This window comes from Passer montanus, unplaced genomic scaffold (assembly GCF_014805655.1).
Source record: "Passer montanus isolate IOZ18808 unplaced genomic scaffold, ASM1480565v1 scaffold29, whole genome shotgun sequence".
Taxonomy (NCBI): domain Eukaryota; kingdom Metazoa; phylum Chordata; class Aves; order Passeriformes; family Passeridae; genus Passer; species Passer montanus.
This window is the reverse complement of record NW_024367596.1, coordinates 8,737,011-8,757,092: the sequence shown is the minus strand read 5'-3', so window position 1 is coordinate 8,757,092 and position 20,082 is coordinate 8,737,011. Positions and strand designations below refer to the sequence as shown.

Genomic DNA, 20,082 nt, shown 5'->3' with positions numbered 1-20,082 from the left:
ACTCGCCTGTTTGTGCTCCCCCGGCCCCTCTCTCCTCCCACCGCCCGGGGGGCACCGTATATATCCATCCCTCTTTGCCTGCCTCGGGCATTTCGGGGGTTCCCCCCGCCTGCCCCCCTTTGCCCGCCCGGGGATGGAGCAAAGAGGGAAGAGGACACGGGACGGTCTTCTCGGGGTCCGGCTGGTCCCCCCCGTGCTTTTGCTGCCGCTGCTGCAGCTGGTGGGGGGGGCTCCCCTGGGCCAGAGGCTGTACCCCATGCCGGCCAGCGTCCTGCAAGGTCAGTGGGGCACAGGGACGGGGGCGTCTTTGCGGGAGAGTTTGGCTGCAGATGGGGTGGCCGTAGGAGACAAGATCCTTGGGCTTACTCTCAGGTAGGGTGGCAGCACAGGCAGGATGGCAAGGTCCTTGTCAAAACCACCTAAAACCCGGGGCATGCCTGAACTGAGTGTCAAGTGCTGCCAGTGGCACTGGGGGACACAGGGGGTGCAGGGGGTACTGTGGTTCATGCCCCACAGCACCAGCACTGTTCCACTTTCAGGGGACAATCTGCCAGGGCATGGCCAGCAGGAAGGTGGTTCTGCATGGATACAGGTGGTCACAGAGAGGGGCACACGGGGGGATGCACACGTTGGGCTGGCACAGGACTGCACACACATGGGCACACGCAGGAACAGGCAGACACGGGCACACAGACCCTGGTGCACACAAGTGTGTGCTCAAAAGTGTGCACGGAGGCACACATGTGGGCACACCTGCCTGGGTTCACACCCTGCCTCCACGTAAAACAGGAACACAGAGACCTGGCAAACACCCAGGTGTGCATGTGCCAGTTCCAGCAGGGAGGTGACACTGGTGGCTGTCGCTCTAGGCAATGTCAAAGGGCGACAGGCCGTGCCCAGCCTGACACCTGCCGTGGCAATATCGGGGCGCAGGCACCAGGCAGGCTGGGAGCACCCCGTGGCTGTGGTGGGGGGCAGCAGTGGGGGCTCTGGGGGTCTGAGCACCCTGTGCACCCATCAGCGCTGTCCAGCCGGGGGACGCTGGTGCTGGAGGCGGCTCTCAGGAGCGCACTGCTGGCGCTGGAGCGGGCGCTGGCCGAGCAGCAGCGGCAGCGGGGTGCCTGCGGGCTCTGTGCCCCCTGCCTCTTCCCACCCTGCGCCAACATCACCGGCCGCTGCCCACGTGAGTCATGGCCCCATCACCCCCACTGCCCTGCCCTGTCCCCAGGAGACCCTACCCAAGTAGAACCCAGGATCCCCAAACGCAGCCCAGGGGTCCTATCCAAACAGCATCCCATGCCCAGAAGATCCTACTAAAACCTGCACTCAATGCCTGGAGACTCTACCCAAATATTTGGATGCCTACATCATCCCCTAGAAATCCTATCAAAATGATACCCCAAGATCTTACCCAAACCATACTCATCCCCTACAGGCTTAGCCTACAGGCTTTTACCAAAGCAGCACCCAGACTCCCGAAATATATCCCTAACTGCTAACAACCCTGCCCAAGCAATTCCCCTTGCATCTAGATCTTACCCAATCACCTGGAGCCCTATCCAAAACATTGCCTGATCCCTTGTGAACTTTTCAGATATTCACCCCAAAAACCTACCCCAGTACCCAGAAGACCCTACCAAACCATGCTGACTCCACAGCCTATCATGCTCCCTTCCCACCCATCCCAAAGCAGAGATGGGTGGCCGGGGCAGAGTAGCGCAGGGAGGACACGGCGATGCCCACAGCCCTGCTGTCCTTGCAGCACCAGCTGTGCCCCCGGCCATGCCCCCCAGCTGCCAGGCCCTGCTGGATGCCCAGGCACTGCCCGAGCTGCCCCAGCGCAACCGGGCGCTGAGCCAGGCCTGTGCCCCCTACCAGCGCCTGTGCCCACCCGAGGGGGCCCTGCACGCCTGCGCCCCGCTCAGCGCCCAGCTCTGCCGCCACCGCCTCCAGGAGTGCCGTGAGTGGGCACCTGCACCCCCCCGGCTCCTCCCGGAGACCCTACAATAACAAATGGGGTTTCCCCAGGGGATGCTTGGAAGGGATATGGGGTGTTGGGGTGACAGAGGGTGTTGGGATGGAGTTGGGAGGTGGTGGAGGTGTGGGTATGATAGGGCGAAAAGGGATCTCTGGTGGGATGGAAGGCTGGGAGTTGGATCTGGGAAGGGAATTGGAGATTTGGGGGATGGAGGTGTTCGGAGTCATGAGCAAATTGGGCTGGGCTGGGACACTGAGGGGCAATGAACCATCTGTGGTGGGCAAAGTGGGCAAGGGGAGGCTGGGCATACCGAGTCCCTGGGGGTGATGAGCACTCCCTGGGGTGGTACAGGGATGTTTGTTCGGGCTGAGGGGGGGCTGGGGGCACTGAAAGGAACTGGAGCGACTTCAGGACAGCAGGGACAGCAGGTGGACATCGGTGGGGAGTGCCCCACATGCCATGACAGCCTGTCCCTGCAGAGACGGTGGCCGCGGCCCCGAGTCCTGACGCAGCAGCGGAGGCGGCAATGCCAGGTGAGCCGGGGCGGCCCCGCCGTGCCCACGCCACCCCCCCACCGCTCCGGCGGGCGCCCCCGGCCCCCGGCTGCCTGCTGGGCCGGGGGGCAGAGGTTAGCGTCGGCAGCTGCCGGGCTGCGGGGTGCCCCCGGCCCTCCGCCCGCTCGCCTCCGTGAGCACGATGAGGCTTGACAGCGCGCCCGACGCGCCGCCTGCCCCGCCACCCCCTCCACCTGCCATCCCCGGCCACCCGAGCCCACCTGGGAGACGGGGTGTCCGGCAGCCGGCCTGCAGGACGCCCCGCTCATCCCGACTTTGTCCCCCAGGGAGCTGTGGGCGCCGCGGGGTCCCAGCAGCCAACGGCACAGCCCCCCGAGGACGGATCATGGGCGGCAGCGCGGCCCCGCGGGGCGCCTGGCCCTGGCTGGTGTCGGTGCGGCTGCACGGGGAGCTGGTGTGCGGAGGGGTGCTGGTGGGGCGCTCCTGGGTCCTCACGGCGGCACACTGCTTTGGCGGGTACGGGGCGGGCACGGCAGTGCGGGGATGATGCCTGCAGAGGCGGGCACGGGGCAGTGCCATCACCCCTGTAACTGGCTGCCCCCCACCCCGCCAGGAACCGCAACGAGCTGGCGTGGACAGTGGTGGTGGGCGACCACGAGCTGGGCAAGCCGGGAGCGGGCAAGCGGGCGGTGCCCGTCCGGCGCATCCTGCCTCACCCTAAGGTCGGTGGAGGTGGGCACCACTCCCACCTCCCTGTGCATGCCTCAGAAGCCCACACCGACATCCCCACATCTCCTTCCAGTTCAACCCCAAGACGTTCCACGGGGACCTGGCGCTGCTGGAGCTGGCAGTGCCGCTGGCCCCATCACCCACCGTCAGCCCCGTGTGCCTGCCCAGCGGCTCCGCTGAGCCCAGCCCCGGCACCCCCTGCTACATCGCGGGCTGGGGCTCCCTCTACGAAGGTGGGGTGTTCCCCTCTGTGCCCTCTCTGGTGCCCAGCCCCAGCGCACCGGGGCAGGGCAGGGGGATGTGGAAGAAAGGGAGATGTCCGGGCACAGGGGACCCCATAACGGGTGCCTTGCCTGGCAGAGGGACCCGCAGCCGATGTGGTGATGGAGGCACAGGTGCCCCTGCTCAGCCAGGAGACGTGCCGGGGTGCCCTGGGCAAGGACCTGCTCACCAGTGCCATGTTCTGCGCTGGGTATTTGTCTGGAGGCATCGACTCCTGCCAGGTAACACCGTGCCTGAGGGACTGGCAGCATCCCATTCCAAAAATCCCTCACACAGCGCCGGGCACGCACACAGCCCATCAGTATGGCTGGGGTCCCAGCCCGATGCCCCGGCATTTCCCCTGCAGGGCGACTCAGGGGGGCCGCTGGCGTGTGAGGACCCCACTTCGCACCACTTCGTCCTCTACGGTATCACCTCGTGGGGCGACGGCTGCGGCGAGCGGGGCAAACCGGGGGTGTACACCCGTGTCACTGCCTTCACGGACTGGCTGAGCCTGCAGATGCACTGTGAGTGCTCCTGGCCGCACCGCACGGGGCACGGGGATGCCCAGGGGGTTTTCGGCACTCACGGCAGCGCCGGTTCTCTCACAGCTGCCCCTGGCAGCCGAGAACCGAGCTGCTTCGACCTGCTGGCCGTGGCGCAGCTGCCCCCCGAGCAGCAGTCCCCGGAGCGCTCCCGTCTCTGCTCCTTCTACGCCGCGTCCTGCCGGGCACCTCAGGGCCGGGCCACCTGTGCCCGTCTGGCCGAGGAGACCTGCCACGCCAGGACGAGAAGATGTGGTGAGCTGGGGGTCGTGCCAGGGCTAGGGTGCAGGGAGGGACCCCATTTCTGGCGTGGGGCCAAGGTCACGTCTTTCCCTCTATGCCCACAGAGCTGCACTCCTATGCCCAGACCTTGGTGGATCTCTTGCACCAGGCTGGGGACTTCATCCGAAACCAGTTTGATTTCTCCTTCCTCACCCGCACTCTGCCCCAGCTCCTGGGCAAGATTTATGGGCACTTCTTCCCTCCCCGTGTCCGCAGGGATGCCCCAGGTACTCGCCCAGGCTGGACCACCCCATGCCCGGTTGGGGTCCCCTCAGTCTCCCCTGTGCTGGTGCTTGGAGCGCCAGCAGCCTGCCCTGGCTTCCCAACAGGGCTCCTCTATCCCTTGTCTTGTCCTTTTCTTGTTCCCACAGGCCTGGCTGTGGCAGGGGGACAATCCAGCCCCACAGCAGTGGAACCCCAGAGACCCCTCAGCAGGTGAGGCCCATGGCTCCCTCAGGTGGGCCACGGGATGAGGGGCTAAAGAGGCTGGGGTGGTGGTTGAGATACTGATGGGCACTGACATGGCATTCTGGGGACAGCCTGGAGGGGATCCTGTTCCTGCTGCTGCCAGGACATTCCCACAGGGTGCCCAGGGGGGGTGCAGAGGGTGGCACTGCCCACCCAGTCTGAGCTCGCCCCGTTGTGCTTCCAGGTGGGGGGGCGAGCTGCTGCCCCCCTTTGCAGAGCTTTTTGGGGTGGTGGGACCCCAGCTGCAGGACTGGGTGGAGGCTCTGAGGACTGTGGCAGGGGACAGCCACCTGGTGACAACACAGGACAGGGAGCAGCTTTCTGGGGAGATGCAGCTCTTCCTGCAGGTATGTGGGGAGGGACAGGCTGGGGGAACCCCTGTCCTCTTGTGACTGAGCCAACAGGGACCAAACCCATTCAGTTCCCCTGTGTCCCCTCCTGACATCCCTTGGGTCCATTGTCCTCTGTGCAGCTGCAGAAGTGGCATCTCTCACTCTGCCACCACAGAAGGGGCATCTCACCCTCCCCAAATAAACCAGTGCTCCGAGTCCAGCCAGTGCAGAGCCAGCCATGGGTCTGACCCTGCAGCTTAGGATCTGACCCAACACAGCCACAAAGCACTTGCATGTCACCAATGCCCTGTCTGACACCAGCCCACCCATGCCCTCACTCTGCCACCGTGCACATGGCTGTGCCCACGGGTGCCCTGTGGGTGCCCCATCGCCCAGCCTGTCCCACTCTTCCCTTCATCAGGGTGAAGATGTGGTGGAGGAGATGCTGGCACAGGGAGGAGCCTTCCTCACCCAGCTGCGGGCAGAGCTGGACCTTGGCACCACCCTGGAAGCCATGGAGCCATCTGGAGAGGTGGCAGGGACCCCCGTGCCAAGCCATGAACCCCGTGAGCCTGGAGGAACTGGGGGCACTGGGGCAGCAGGGTGTCCATGCACCGGCCAGCTCTGTGTCCGGGCAGTGCCCGCCGGCCGTTTACACCTCTCTCTGTGGCAGGGAGGGAGAAACGGGAACTGGTGCCCACGGAGCTGCCCAGGATAGAGGAGGAAGAGGAGGAGGAGGCAGGTGTGGGCAGAGGTAAGCTCCCACAGATACCACGGGGTGCTGGGTGTCACCATGGGAACGGTGACAAGCCCAGCCTTGCACCCCTGTCTCAGGGCTGTCCCATTTCAGTGGGACGGTTTTGCTCTGCCCATGCTCCCCTGCTGTCCCCAGGGTGCTCCTCGCTGTGGTGGGCAGCAGCATGGTGCCCTGGGATCGATCCCTGATGTCCCCTCCATGTCTCTCCTGCCTGTCCCAGGGGCTGCAGCCTGCCCTGGCCTCAAGGAGTCGGCAGTGCGGGTGGGCGCGGTGCGCGACCTGTACGCCTGGGTGCTGCGGGTGCCCGAGGCACACCTGGCCATGACCTTCCAAGAGGTGAGTGCCCCATCCAGCCGCCCCGGGCCACACACCCCGGCAGCCAGGCAGTGCCATCCCCAGCCTGCCACTGTCCCGCTCTGCCCATGGCTGCCCTGGGACTCACGGTGCTGTTGTCTCCCCACAGATCCTGGTGGACCTGGGCTCCAAAAACACCAAGGGACTGTACCGGGCACAGGTCCGGGCCACCGTAGGGGGCCGCCCCACGGCCTTCACTGGCCTTGTGGGGCTGGAGAGTGACACACTGGCCCGTAGCATGCCTGGCCTTGTCGCTCTGGCGCTCGAAGCGCTGAAAACCTAATGGGGCAGTGTGCCAGCATGGGGAGAGGCTCTGGGCAGGTGTCCCTTATGTCCTTCAAACACACTCCACTCCCAGTCTTAGGCTCTTCCACCCCTTTCTCCCCAGTTGTACCTCAGTCTGTCTTCCCACCAGCACTTCCTTACTTCCCCAGGGCAATGGGGTCCTGGTGGGTACCTGAAGCATCTCAGCCAGGAATCACAGTCCTCCTCTCCCCTGGAACCCCCACCTTGGCAAGCCCACCCTCACCCCATCTTCCCCAGAGGCACCTGAGCTGTTATTTATTTGTACAGAGAAGGTTTATTTTTCAATAAAGAAGGGCTCTATTTTCCAGTAGCTGGCGAATGTGAAGCGAGTGCTGCGCCAGAGAGTGCTGGTGAAGTGGGTGACTGGGGAGGGACTTTCCAGGGGAGCTATGATACCCCATTGCATCCCCCTTCCTATCCCCCTTGTACTCTGAGGTGATGCCTCCAGGCGTGGTTGCTGCTGTGCCCACCCTGGCACAGACTCCCCAGCCCCTTCCCCAGGGGTCAGACACCCTCCTGTCCATGCAGCACCCCCAGCACAGCACTGCTGCTCACCCTGGTGACACCCCTCTGGGACCCACATGAAACCTCCTGATGCAGGGGCTGAGTGTGCCCAGGGTCCGTGGTCAGTGGTGGGTGCCAGCCCTGTGCTTGGGCATCAGTGGGCACCCTGGGGACCCTGCTGTGGGGATCCTGCCACTCTGAGCAGCATCACTGGGACTGCTGAGCAGCAGGGCAGGGGCGCTGCCCCCGTGCCCAGCAGTGCCTGTGCTGCGGTGCCCAGGCTCAGGGTGATGGGCTGACACCCGTGGGGACAGCAAGGCCAGCTGTGCCTGCCCATCTCCCCTTCCCTGCACGTGGGGGTGCCGGAAGAGAGGGGCTGGAGCAGCTCTGTGGTGCCGGTACCCTTCCCCCTCAGCACCTGGCACCATCCATCTCCCACTCCCTCCGGCAGCCGGACATCCGCTCAGCCAGGCCAGGCAGGGAGGCAGCCAGGGCCTGGCACGGCGTGAGGGCACCGCGGGCACGGCATGGGGAGCCTGCTGCAGCAGCTGGCCCTGCTCGGGGCACTGATGCTGTCGGGTGAGCAGGGTCTGGGTCATGGGGTGCCCTGCTGCTCTGCTGCATGGGGTGCCCAGGGGGTTACGGGTCCTCTCTCTGGGGTTGGTGGAGGATGATGGTGGCAGGGTCCAAACTGGGCACCAGGGTCCCCAGGGCTGCATTTTGGATATTTGCCTGCTCACTGCGTGTCCTTTGTGTTTCTTCCCTGGCTGTGCGCAGGGTCCAAACTGGGCACCAGGGTCCCCAGGGCTGCATTTTGGATGTTGCCTGGCAGAGTCCACTCACTGTGTGTGCTTTGTGCTTCTTTCCTGGCTGTGTCACCCAGAGCCATGTCCCTACCCGGGCCATGTGCTGTCAGTGCACAGTGTCACTGTATCCATGTGTCCCTGTGTCTGTCTGTGCTGAATGCATGACCACCATTCAGGTGTCCCTGCACACACTGGGTCCTTGTCCATGAGTCCATGTGTGTTCTGTGTGTACAGCCACCTACGTGCACAGTTCCACCACGCCTGTATCCAAATGTCTCGTGTCTGTGTCCCTCTCTGCGCTGGGTTTGTATCTGTGTGTCCCTCTGCGTCTGTGCCCACGTCCTCGTCCCGTGACCATGTGTGACCATGTGCTCCCACGTGTCTGTCATTCCTGCACGTCCATGTCTGTTCTCCTGTGCAGCACAGACATGCAGTGTCCTGGCCTCTTCCTCTCCCCTCTATTCTTATACCACCCTGCCCTTGCCGAGCATCCCAGGGGGTGGCACTGGGCCCAGTAACCCCTGAACCCCCTGGTTTGCCTGACCCCACACCCCCAGGTGGGCTCTGCGTGAACCAGGAGGAGCGGCTCATCCACCACCTGTTTGAGGAGAAGGGCTATGACAAAGAGTTGCGCCCTGTGGTCTCCACTGATGAGGTTGTGGATGTCTACCTGGCCCTCACCCTCTCCAACCTCATCTCACTGGTGAGTCCCAGTGGGCAGGGCCCACTGTGGGGTGTCCCCCAGCCATGCCTCACCCCTAGGGCTGGTTGCAGTGGGGGAAACCTGAGGCTGCTGTTCCAACCCTGGCTGGTGAGGACTGGGGGTCCTGGGCTGGGGGCACACCCTGGCATCTCACTGCCCCATGTTGCTGTTTGCAGAAAGAGGTGGACGAGACGCTCACCACCAACGTATGGCTGGAGCATGTGAGTAGGGACAGGTGTCACAGCATCAGTTGTGCCACCACGGGGCGGCCCAGCACGGTGAGGCAGTGACCTGAGGACCCTCCCCTCCAGGGCTGGACCGATTACCGCCTGCAGTGGAACAAGTCTGAGTTTGGGGGCGTTGAGGTGCTCCGCCTGCCGCCAGACATGCTGTGGCTGCCGGAGATAGTCCTGGAGAACAAGTGAGCTGTTCCTCAATTTCCCCTCCCAGTCCTTCTGAACTGTTCCCAGTGCATGTCCAGGGCTGCCCTGGCCCCTTCCCAGCCGTGCCATGACCTTGTCTCCCTGCTGGCACAGCAATGATGGGCTCTTCGAGGTCGCCTACTACTGCAACGTCCTCATCTACGACACGGGCTACGTCTACTGGCTGCCACCCGCCATCTTCCGCAGCACCTGCCTCATCAACGTGGACTTCTTCCCCTTCGACTGGCAGAACTGCTCCCTCAGATTCAGGTGCTGCGTGGCTGGGTCAGGGCAGCAATGTGGCCATGGCATGCCAGGGTGCTTCTGCTGCCAGTGCCTCCCCTTGCTGTCGAGGTGCAGCAAGGTGGGGGTCTGTAGGTGACTTGGTGGCCTAAGTCCATCATGCTGGAGGTCAGGGTGGGGTGGGTGGTGGGTACCCAGCAGCCCCTCACTGTCTCACCCCCTGGCTGTGGTCCAGGTCGCTGGCATACAGTGCCCTGGAGATCAACATACACTTGAAGACGGACAGTGACCCAGACACAGGGAGGTCTTATCCAGTGGAGTGGATCATCATTGACCCCGAAGGCTTCACAGGTAATGCTGGTCCTCTCTGTCATGGCCTGTGGCAGTGGGACGCCCTGTAAAGGTCATGGGCAGGGGGGCATTCTGGAGTGGGGGCACACTGCCATGGAGAAGCTTCATTACCTGGGGCTTTGGCATCCTAGCACTCATTCCACCTTGGAATGCTATCCACACCCTGAGGAGGGAAGCTGGTGCTAGGGAACGTGGTGAGGATGGTCATGGCAGGTGTCCCCCATGCCGTGTGCTGTCCCCTGTGCCCTGGCAGAGAATGGGGAATGGGAAATCATCCACCGCCCAGCCCGCAAGAACATCTACCCTGACATTCCCCCGGACACCAGTGAGCACCAGGACATCACGTTCTACCTCATCATCAAACGCAAGCCGCTCTTCTACGTCATCAACATCGTCATACCCTGCATCCTCATCGCCTTCATGGTCATCCTCGTCTTCTACCTGCCCGCCGACAGTGAGTGAGCCCTGTGGCATGTGTGCCAGTAATGGCAGACACATCCACCTCTGTGTCCCACACCTGCACCAGGCAACAGCCCAATGCCCAGCATGAGGGCATCCTAGAACTGGAATATCCCCAGTAGAACACCATCACCCCAGCCAGGCATCCTGGCAGAGATGCACTTGGGCACGGGATATCCCATGTGGGCCCCCAGGGTACTCCCATAACAAAGCCCTTGTGGGGCACTGTATCATGGGACACTGCAAGGACAACCCTGGCACTGGGGACTCTGCTAGAGGCACCTGGGGCAAGGTTTGCCTTGAGCTTACCTGTTCTCCAGGTGGTGAGAAGATGACCCTGGTAATCTCAGTGCTCCTGGCCCAGTCTGTCTTCCTCCTGCTGATCTCCCAGCGTCTGCCTGCCACTTCCCACGCCATCCCCCTCATTGGCAAGTGAGTCCTGAGCACCACAGAGGGGACATTGTGGAGTCCTGTGGTGCCAGAGGGCAGCTCTGCCTGTGCCCAGTCCCTGTGGCAATGCCAGCTCCAAGACCATGCTCCCTGCCAGGTATCTGCTTTTTATCATGCTTCTGGTGACAGCCGTGGTGATCATCTCCGTCGTGGTCCTCAACTTCCACTTCCGCACCCCCAGCACCCACGTCATGTCTGACTGGGTCAGAGAGGTGAGCGGGGTGTGGGCAGGGGTGGGTGCACTGCTGGGCACAGGGTCACACTGACCCCACAGAGGGCATGGGACAGCAGGGCCCTGGCATTGCATCTGTGCCACATGGAGTTTGTGGGCAGAAAGTGGAGACAAGTTATCAACACACTGGGGAAGCGGCCAAGGGACGACACTCCCTCTTGTGTCCCAGGTCTTCCTGGAGAGCCTGCCCCGGCTGCTGGGCATGACACAGCCGACCGAGAGCCCGGCGGGCGCGCCGTGCATCCGGCGCTGCAGCTCGGCCGGCTACATCGCCAAGGCAGAGGAATACTTCAGCGTCAAGTCCCGCAGCGAGCTCATGTTCGAGAAGCAGTCGGAGCGGCACGGGCTGACCAGCCGCGTCACCCCTGCCCGTGAGCCACAGCCCCTCTGCGGGGACAGAGGGACGGGTGGCGGGGCTGGGTCTCCAGGGCTGGCAGCCCTTCGGGGCACATCTCACACCCCCCCTCATCCCCAGGCTTGGTGCCGCTGGGCATGGACTCGGGGGAGGAGCAGCCCTACGAGCACATGAAACCCGTCATCGACAATGCCAACTACATTGTCAAGCACATGAGGGATGAAAACAGCTACAATGAGGTGGGGACATGGGCACTGGGAGGGCAGGGGGAGCTCCCTGTGCCCACTGTGCCCCCACACTGCCTGGCTGCTGGCTCTCTCCACAGGAGATCGACAACTGGAACCGTGTGGCCCGGACCCTGGACCGCCTGTGCTTCTTCATCATCACCCCCACGCTGGTGGTGGGCACCCTCTGGATCTTCCTCATGGGCATCTACAACCACCCACCACCACTGCCCTTTGCTGGAGACCCCTACGACTACCGGGAGGAGAACAAGCGCTTCATCTAGGGGGCTGTGGGGACCCTGTGAGCCAGCCTCTCCCCCACCTGTCTTGTTCTGGGAAAATAAAGCTTCTTGCCATGGGGCACTGAACTGGTGGCTGCCCTCGTTGTGCCCCAATGGGCACAATGCCCAGCCTGAACACTGTGTGTGTCCTGGGGTGCCCACCCAGGGAATGGGTGTTGTTGGATGTCCTGAGCATGGTGGACCCCAGCTGTGGCCAGAAGGGGTGTGGTGGCACTGGCCCTGCTACCCCTGTGGGCTGGGCACTTGGGGCAGGATGGGCTGGGGAAGGAGTTGGCCCCCAGCATGGCACCATCCCCTGCAGACCCACTGCAGTTGGCAGAGATTCCATCAGTGCCCACAATTCTCCCCTGCCCCCACGATCCCCCACAGTGTCCCCCCAGCACAGCCCACCCCACAGAGCAAGGCAGGGGGCCCAGAGAGGTGTCTCCTTCCCCAGCTCAGCAGTGGCATGCCAGGGCTCTGGTTTCAGGGGACACCTCTGACATGCCCCCACCGGCAGTGCCCCAGGACAGCTGTCACATCCTCTCCACTGAGCCAGGAATCTCACCACACCCCTGTACCCCCATCCCCCTCTCCCTGTGATCCTCCTACACAGGGGCTGAAGGATTTGAACCCCCGGGGGGGGCATCACTCCCCAGCCTGATGTGGTGGGACTTGCCTGTCCCTTCCCCACTCTGTATTCCGGGGGCAGCTACTGCCGTGGCAGGGACACGATGTGCTGGCAGGGGGGCACCCCTTTCCCATAACCTGCAAGGAGATGCCCCCCTTTATGGGAGACACGGGGAACCCAAGGCACAGAGCTCATTTTGCCCCTTGCCCCAGTCCCAACCTCTCCGCCACAAAATGCCACAGGAGCTTCCCAGCGAAGTGACATCGCCCCACCGGCGGGGGAAGTGGGTGGTCACGCGTCGCTCCCGGGCCCCCGTGGCTGATGGAACAGCTGAGGTGGCAGGGGACAGCTGTCCTGTCCCAGCGGGCGCCAGGCCCAGAACGCGCCGGCGCCGGCGGCCGAGCGGAGCGCAGCCCCCGGCCCGGGCACCGCCATGCGCGGCCTTGGGCTCCTGCTCGTCCTCTGCGCCCTGGCAGGTAAGGTCTGCCCGCCCTGGAGGGCACCTGGGCACCCCACCTGTGCACCTGGGTTTGTCACCCCTGGCAGTCCGTGCCAAGCTGGCACCGGGCTGTCCCTGTGCTGGCAGCCCCGTGTCCTGCCCTGGAGAGGTCCCGGTGAGCTGGGTGAGGGCGGGCCGGGGTCACAGCCCCTGCCTGGGCACCGGCGGGGCTGCCAGGATCGCGGAGCAGCGACACACGCCCGGGCATCCCTTCCCCGTGCACCCTGTGCCTCCCCCCCCAGCATTTCGGGTCTGGGGACCCTCAGTGACCCCACTGCCTTCCATCCGGGGTGTCACACGGCGTGTGCCCTCCCAGGTGTGAGCTGCAGGAACCAGGAGGAAAAGCTGCTGCAGGACCTCATGTCCAACTACAATCAACAACTGCGCCCGGCCCGGGGGGATGAGATCATCGATGTCTCCCTCAAGCTCACCCTCACCAACCTCATCTCCCTGGTGAGAGACCCCCCGGGTACCCCCAGTGGGACAGAATTTGCCCCCACTTGTGGGGCAGAAGGCAGGGCACTAAAGCCATCTCCCTCATTCCTTCCCTGCCAGAATGAACGGGAGGAGACCCTCACCACCAACGTCTGGATCGAGATGGTGAGACCCCTCCCCTCTAGGCAGGATCATGCCCAGCCATGTTTGCATATCAGGGTGGCACCCCATGAGGGGCTGCCACTGTAACCTGCACCCTCTTTTGTGGGCACCCCCAAATGAGCCCGTTTTGTGGGCAGTATAGCACAGGCAGCTCACAACCTCTTTCATCCTGGGGGGCTGCATGACCCCTCCTCCTCATCTCTCCTTCTCCCAGCAATGGTCTGATTATCGCCTGAGCTGGGACCCCAAGAAATACGACGACATCCAGCTGCTGAGGGTGCCCTCCACCATGGTCTGGCTGCCAGACATCGTCCTGGAGAACAAGTAGGTGACAGGGCAATGGGGACACGTCCCCTCATAAGACTGGCAGCTGCCTCCCAGGCATAGTTTGGAGCTGAGCTCATCCTTTTCCCCCCCAGCATCGACGGGACATTTGAAATCACCCTCTACACCAACGTGCTGGTGTCCCCTGATGGCAGCATCTACTGGCTGCCACCGGCCATCTACCGCAGCGTCTGCGTCATCCACGTCACCTACTTCCCCTTCGACTGGCAGAACTGCACCATGGTCTTCCAGTGAGCGTGGGCACCATGGCAGCTCCTCCTGGGACACAGGGATTAGCGTGGGATGCCCACCTTTGCCCCTGGGGAGATAAGTGCCACCTGCCTGTCCCCTGCCACTTAGCAGGAGGCACCACTGACAAGCCAGGCACCCCAGGGAAGGGCTGGAGGTGCCACACTGGCACCCCTTGCCCATCCAGCTTGCTGCATGCCAGCCTGTGCCACCACCTTGTCTCTCCCCAGGTCCCAGACGTACAGTGCCAATGAAATCAACCTGCTGCTGACAGTGGAGGATGGCCAGACTGTGGAGTGGATCTTTATCGACCCCGAGGCTTTCACAGGTAACACTGCAGCCACAGCCAATGCACAAGGGTGTCCCACCACAGGGGACATCCAGCAGGTCTGCTGCTACACTGCTGGCTGCCAAAAGCAGGGCTGCAGGGACTATTAGCAGCTCCCACCATTACATGGGCACTTAAGTTATTAGTGGAAGCAGGAGTGTGGGAGAGATTTGTTTTTCTAACCCCCCCAGCTCGGGGCTCTTGCAGCCTGCAGCTGCTGCCGGAGAGCACTGCTCCTGCAAGCTTGATTGATGCTGGGAACGTAGCTGTCATGGCCAAACAATGACGTTTTCCATCACATTTTAATTGCATATTGAAGGAACAAAATGCTTTTCGGGCAGCGAGATTTATTTTTTCATTACCGGCCTGAGTTGCGATCTTGACTGGGAAAAAATCTATCGCTCCCGTGGAGAGCACGAGAGAGCAGTGTGCTGTCACCCAGTGTCATGCTTGGCTTCCCTCTGTGGCACTGTGGAAATGGGGAGATGGGGGAATCCCAGCCCCACAGCCATAGCCCTGGGAGCCCCCAAGGTGTTAAAGGTGTCCCATATGTGCCCAGCTGCCCCATCCAGCTGCTTTTTGGGGTGTTTTGCCCAGGCACCCTGGCACGTTCCACAGTGCTCATCTCCCTCACAAGTGGCTCTAGCACTGTGCACAGCCTGGGTGCCCGTGCCAGTCACCAGTCCTCCCCTTCCTCCCTGCACTGGGGGTCTGGAGGCCCAGCACCCCTGTGGGGACAGTGGACTCACCTGGCACCACACGATGCAGAGAATGGCGAATGGGCCATCAAGCACCGCCCCGCTCGGAAGATCATCAACTCGGAGCACTTCACCCCAGATGACATCCAGTACCAGCAGATCATCTTCTACCTCATCATCCAGCGCAAGCCACTCTTCTACATCATCAACATCATCGTGCCCTGTGTCCTCATCTCTGCCATGGCTGTGCTCGTCTACTTCCTGCCCGCCAAAGGTACAATGGGACTGTGCCCCCTGGGGGCATGGGGGTGTGCAAGGGCAGCAACACTCCAGGAAGGGCTCCTCATCCCCTCTGTGCTTGGGGACCATCAGTATCATCTCTCACCCACTGCTGTAGAATTTGGATTGGGAAAAGTGTGTAAACTTCTCTGTATCCCATAGTTAATGCCTCAAGGCAAGACTTGTCTAATTCAGCTTTTGGGTGGGGGTTTTTTGCCTTAGGAGGGCAATGCCCACAGCACTACCCAGTGCTAAACTCTGCCTTTCCCCCTCCTTGGCAGCGGGTGGGCAGAAATGCACCGTCTCCATCAATGTTCTCCTGGCCCAGACTGTCTTCCTCTTCCTCATTGCCCAGAAGGTGCCTGAGACATCCCAGGCTGTGCCTCTCATTGGAAAGTAAGTGACATTGGGATAAAGGGGTGCCAGCCCTCTTGTCACACTGTGCCAGCAGGGTCTCAGGTGCTGTGGAGCAGACAGTGCCCAGGGACAGGACTTTGCTACAGAAATAACCCCCAGCCCAGATGGGGCTGACACAGGGCTGTCACTTGCCCGTGTTTCACTGCCTGTCACCAACTCCCACCAGCAGGAGGGCACAGAGAAGGACCTTGCAGGACCATAGCTTGTGACCCAGCAGCCCTACTGAGTCTCTGTGCCCCCTCCCCAGATACCTGACCTTCCTCATGGTGGTGACAGTGGTGATTGTGGTGAATGCTGTCATTGTCCTCAACGTCTCCCTGAGAACGCCCAACACTCACGCCATGTCCCAGAGAGTGCGCCAGGTACCTGCCACCATCCCCCTACCCTTTATACAGGGGGAGTGGGATGGGCATTTGGGGATCAAGGCCATGTCCCTTGCAGAGTAAGGTGGCCGGCATGCCTTCCTCTGAGTGCAAGTCCCAGCACAAAGAGAAGGTCCCAGAGGTCCCCAATGGACCAGACTGTGCCACCAAGGCACTCCTAACACTGGGGAGCAGCAGGTGCCAACATCCCAATAGCACCATGCTCCAAGCAATGCCAGGGAAACCAGTCACACCCATTGGGTGCTCTGGGCAGTGTGAGGAGGACTTGTGCTGTGTGGATCCCCACAAGTGACACTATGCCCAGGTGTTCCTGCACCTCCTGCCCCGCTACCTGGGCATGGCCGTGCCAGAGGAGACCCCAGGGCCTCCACAAGCCATCCGCAGACGCAGCTCCCTGGGGCTCATGGTGAAAGCTGATGAGTACATGCTCTGGAAAGCCAGGACTGAGCTGCTCTTTGAGAAGCAGAAGGAAAGAGATGGGCTGATGAAAACTGTGCTGGACAAGATTGGTGAGTGACCCCGGGGGGTTGGCACCTCCCTGTGAAGTTGGGCTTTGTGCCAGGCGGCTGAGCGCTTGCTGGTGCCCGCTGTGCTGGCTCTGCTACTCACAGGACGTGGTCTGGAGAGTGGCAGTACCCAGGACTTCTGCCAGAGCCTGGAGGAGGCAGGTCCCGAGATCCGCGCCTGTGTGGATGCCTGCAACTACATCGCCAATGCCACACGGGAGCAGAACGACTTCAGCAGCGTGAGTGAGAGCTGGGGGAGAGGGAGCTGCATGGGGGGCAGTGGGCACAGCCCTCACCCTTCCTGTGCACTGGCAGGAGAGCGAAGAGTGGATGATGGTGGGACAGGTGATCGACCGTGTCTGCTTCTTCATCATGGCCTCCCTCTTTGTGTGTGGCACTGTTGGAATCTTCCTCGTGGCTCACTTCAACCAGGCACCCGCCCTGCCCTTCCCTGGGGACCCCAAGCAGTACCTGCCACAGTGATGCTCACAGGTGCCTGCCAGCCAAGGGGTGGAGATGGGGGAAGGAGGAAGATGGTGTGCTCATGCTGTGCTGAATATGGAAATAAAACCCCCAAATCGTGCAAGCCTCCATTCCATCTCTGCTCCATGCCCACCTGCCTCAGAGGCTGGATGTACACCCTGTGCAGGCTGGCCACACACCTCTAAGGCTGCACAGCCCTGTGGGATGGGGCATGGGGAAACTGGAACAGAGTCAGACATCTAACAGGCCATGCAGCAGTGCTGGCAGCAAGAGCTACATCACCCCACTGCAAATTTACAAATTCCAGCCCAGGACAAATGGGAATACAGTTATCCCATAATAGTGGGGCAGGAATTACAGCTACAGCTGCCCGTTCTGATGCAAAAATGGAGCTATGGATGGGATTGGTGGCAGCTAATTCTTCCCTCAGTTTATGCTCTGACTGTGGGTCTTGGGGACAGCTGAAGTGCTGTCCCTTTATCCCTAGCAAGCAGCTTGAGATGGGAAGACTGGGCCACCAGCCCCCCAAACACCCTCAGGGATGTGTGCCCCATGGCATCCATCCTGCTGGGAGCATCAGCACAGCTCCCTCCCCCAGCAGCCTTCCTTGCCCTGTGGGATCATCTCCGTCAAGCACAGCCCCTTCCCCCATCCTAGCAGTGCTGCATCCCCCTGTGCCCCTCAGTGACCTCTGGGGCCCCCTGGCTTTGTCCCTGCTGGCAGGGGAGATGAGAGAGGTCAGCCTGGGAATGGTGGCAAGCAGCATCTGCTGCTCTGTGATCCAGCTCGTGTCACCTGCGCCTGGCTCCAGGACGTGCATCAGCCTCACAGCCCCAGCACCGGCTGCCTCTGCTGCTGCTGGGAGAAAACCAGTTGGTTACTGCCCACAACCACCCCTGGCACTGTCTGACAGGGGTGAGGGCACTGTGGGCATGGATGGGGTGGGAGGAAAACACACAGCAGCTGAAACATCACTTCTTGGGCATCTGCAGCCTGGTCATGGCCCAGAACCACTCGGGGCTGTGCCAGCCTGCTGCTGCTTTCTGAAGGGTGGCTTTTCCTGCCCTATCCCTACAAGACATGTGGTGCCCACAGCACCAACAGCAGGTGAATATGGAGCTCCCAGCTGGCACCTTGAAGGAGGTGGGGATGGTGCTCACCCCTGTCAGGAAGTGGTGCTCAGAGGACCTTGGCTGGGTCCTGTCCCCTGCCTGGGTCACCTCCCATGGCCGTGACCCAGGTGAGGTGAGCAGGTCCTGGGGCACTGTACTCCTGGCCAGTCTTGCTGGTAGGTGATGGTACTGTGCAGTACTGCTGTCCTGCCACAGCCATGTCCTCTCAGTGGCTGAAGGGACAGACCCTCCTGTCCCAGTGTCCCCAGCCCTGCACGGGCCAGAAGCTGCCATAAGCTGCCCAAACCAGAGCACGAGGCATTCTGCAGCCCCCAGGCTCTATCTTCTGTCCCCAAGAAGATGCATAATTAATGAATTCTGGTCTGTCTTTGCCTGGCCATTTCCCATTGATTACTGGGTCCCTATTGTCCTGCTGCCAATCTCCAGGGCTGGGTACTGTCACCTACTTCTTACCTCTCTAGGGATGCTTCTTCCAGTGAGCTCAGGCTCCAGCAGGTCCATACAGCACAAATGGGAACAGATGAGCTCTTCCAGCCTGCTAGGAGCACGTAACTGAGATCACACTCCACCATCTCCAAGCAGCGGTTTTATGAGCTTTCAGGAGATCTCTGTGGTATATCATTCCAGAGACAAGAACAAAAGCAAGAGCTGTATGTCACACATCTTGGGCAGCAGATGTGCCTCGCAGGATCTGGTGGGGGAACACCTTGTAGGTCCCTCCAAGGTTATGGGGGGAGTGTAGTGAGAGGAAAAGCTTCCTCAGCCCAGTATCAGCCTCCTGTGCCCACACCCCATCAGGAAGCACTAAGACAACATCATCCTCCAACTGCTCCCCTCCACGGAGAGCTCCTTTCTCTCTGGGGGCTGGGAAGAGTCATCAGTGCCCATCAGAGCAGCTGTAGCCAAAATCACCCAGGGCCACCACAGTTCAGCATCCCCTTAGGAAAGAACTCAAGGGAATACTCTTTCTTGAGCTCCAGGGCTCAAAGATCTTCCAGTTTCCCCAAAGGCCAATTTGCAGGGATTTAAAGTTCAAGAGTGTTCAAAGCCTTTGGGATAACGAAAACAGGAAAGGTCTTGACTCACTGCAGATTTGGTGCTCCCATGGCTAGAGGCTTCCTTCCTGAATGAAGAGGATCTGAAACCTTTTTCTAGAGCTCAACAGAAGCTCCTTCCCTTCCCAAACAACCTCATACCGGTGTTTTCACCATTCTCATTAACAGGACACAGCGGACCACAAACCAAAAGTCCAGCTCAAAAACCAGTCTGGCTCCATCCCCCTCCAGGCTATAGAAGTCCCCTGGCTTGGCACTGATCAACCACTGCTTTTTTCCTGACCTCAGGAAAAGTAGCCTTAAACTCCACACCCAGCCAGCTCACTCTCTTCAAGGCTGAGCAAGCGGAACATGTGCCAAGTTCCTCTAAATCTCAACCACGGAGGCAGAGGGAGGAGAGGAGCAGCCTCCCTGGAAAGGGCTCTTCCACAGCTCACTCACAAAGCGTGTTTGAGGGCGAGCACAGCAGGACCACAGCATTTTCAGATTTAATAGCAAGCCTGCACTCATCAGCACCAGCTCAGACAAGGGGCATCAGAGGCGAGAAGTGGGCGAGTACACAAAATAACAGAGGTGGACATGACGCACAGCTGGGCACAACAACAGGATAAAGCCCTAAGTGATGTCATCTGCAAAAAGCTAAATGTGCTGAGAATAAAAGGAACCTGCAGCTAATATTTCAGCCCTGCCTTGTAAGGCTATTTTTGCTTAGATTGCCAAAATGCAATTACAACTAAATCCCCCCTAACAAATACTGGAGAACAGCAGGGGAGAGTTGTATTTAAAAGGAATCTTAAATAGCAGCCATAGTAGTACCTGCTTGCAGCAGGGAAAACAAACCGTGTCTGAAAAAGAGCATTTGGTTGAGAGCTGGTGACAAGTGCCAAAAGCAGGAACAGGACCGTGGGTCTGCAGGAACACAGAGAGGGATGCCACTACAGTT

General features: G+C 61.1%; 3 protein-coding genes across 3 annotated transcripts; all 3 read left to right on the top strand.

Annotated features, from left to right (window-relative positions):
* Positions 1-112: 112 nt before the first annotated feature.
* Positions 113-7,026, top strand: PRSS56 (serine protease 56). Its single transcript, XM_039713628.1, has 17 exons — positions 113-278; positions 1,022-1,183; positions 1,763-1,960; positions 2,458-2,511; positions 2,820-3,009; positions 3,107-3,215; positions 3,296-3,455; positions 3,583-3,725; positions 3,851-4,010; positions 4,095-4,283; positions 4,376-4,537; positions 4,682-4,745; positions 4,963-5,125; positions 5,532-5,676; positions 5,784-5,864; positions 6,088-6,203; positions 6,331-7,026. Exons 1-17 carry the CDS (start codon positions 134-136, stop codon positions 6,502-6,504), a joined length of 2,415 nt encoding a protein of 804 aa, XP_039569562.1. The 5' UTR covers positions 113-133; the 3' UTR covers positions 6,505-7,026.
* Positions 7,027-7,462: 436 nt separating this feature from the next.
* CHRND (cholinergic receptor nicotinic delta subunit) lies at positions 7,463-11,664 on the top strand. Its single transcript, XM_039713528.1, has 12 exons — positions 7,463-7,610; positions 8,395-8,540; positions 8,717-8,761; positions 8,852-8,961; positions 9,077-9,232; positions 9,441-9,556; positions 9,810-10,010; positions 10,336-10,447; positions 10,563-10,677; positions 10,867-11,068; positions 11,173-11,291; positions 11,378-11,664. The coding sequence occupies exons 1-12, from the start codon at positions 7,559-7,561 to the stop codon at positions 11,558-11,560; spliced, it is 1,557 nt and encodes a 518-aa protein (XP_039569462.1). The 5' UTR covers positions 7,463-7,558; the 3' UTR covers positions 11,561-11,664.
* Positions 11,665-12,471: 807 nt separating this feature from the next.
* Positions 12,472-17,054, top strand: CHRNG (cholinergic receptor nicotinic gamma subunit). The gene is made up of 12 exons (XM_039713527.1): positions 12,472-12,664; positions 13,004-13,140; positions 13,243-13,287; positions 13,499-13,608; positions 13,704-13,859; positions 14,088-14,185; positions 14,954-15,157; positions 15,444-15,558; positions 15,827-15,941; positions 16,267-16,471; positions 16,574-16,707; positions 16,784-17,054. Exons 1-12 carry the CDS (start codon positions 12,622-12,624, stop codon positions 16,949-16,951), a joined length of 1,530 nt encoding a protein of 509 aa, XP_039569461.1. The 5' UTR covers positions 12,472-12,621; the 3' UTR covers positions 16,952-17,054.
* The last annotated feature ends 3,028 nt before the right edge of the window (positions 17,055-20,082 follow it).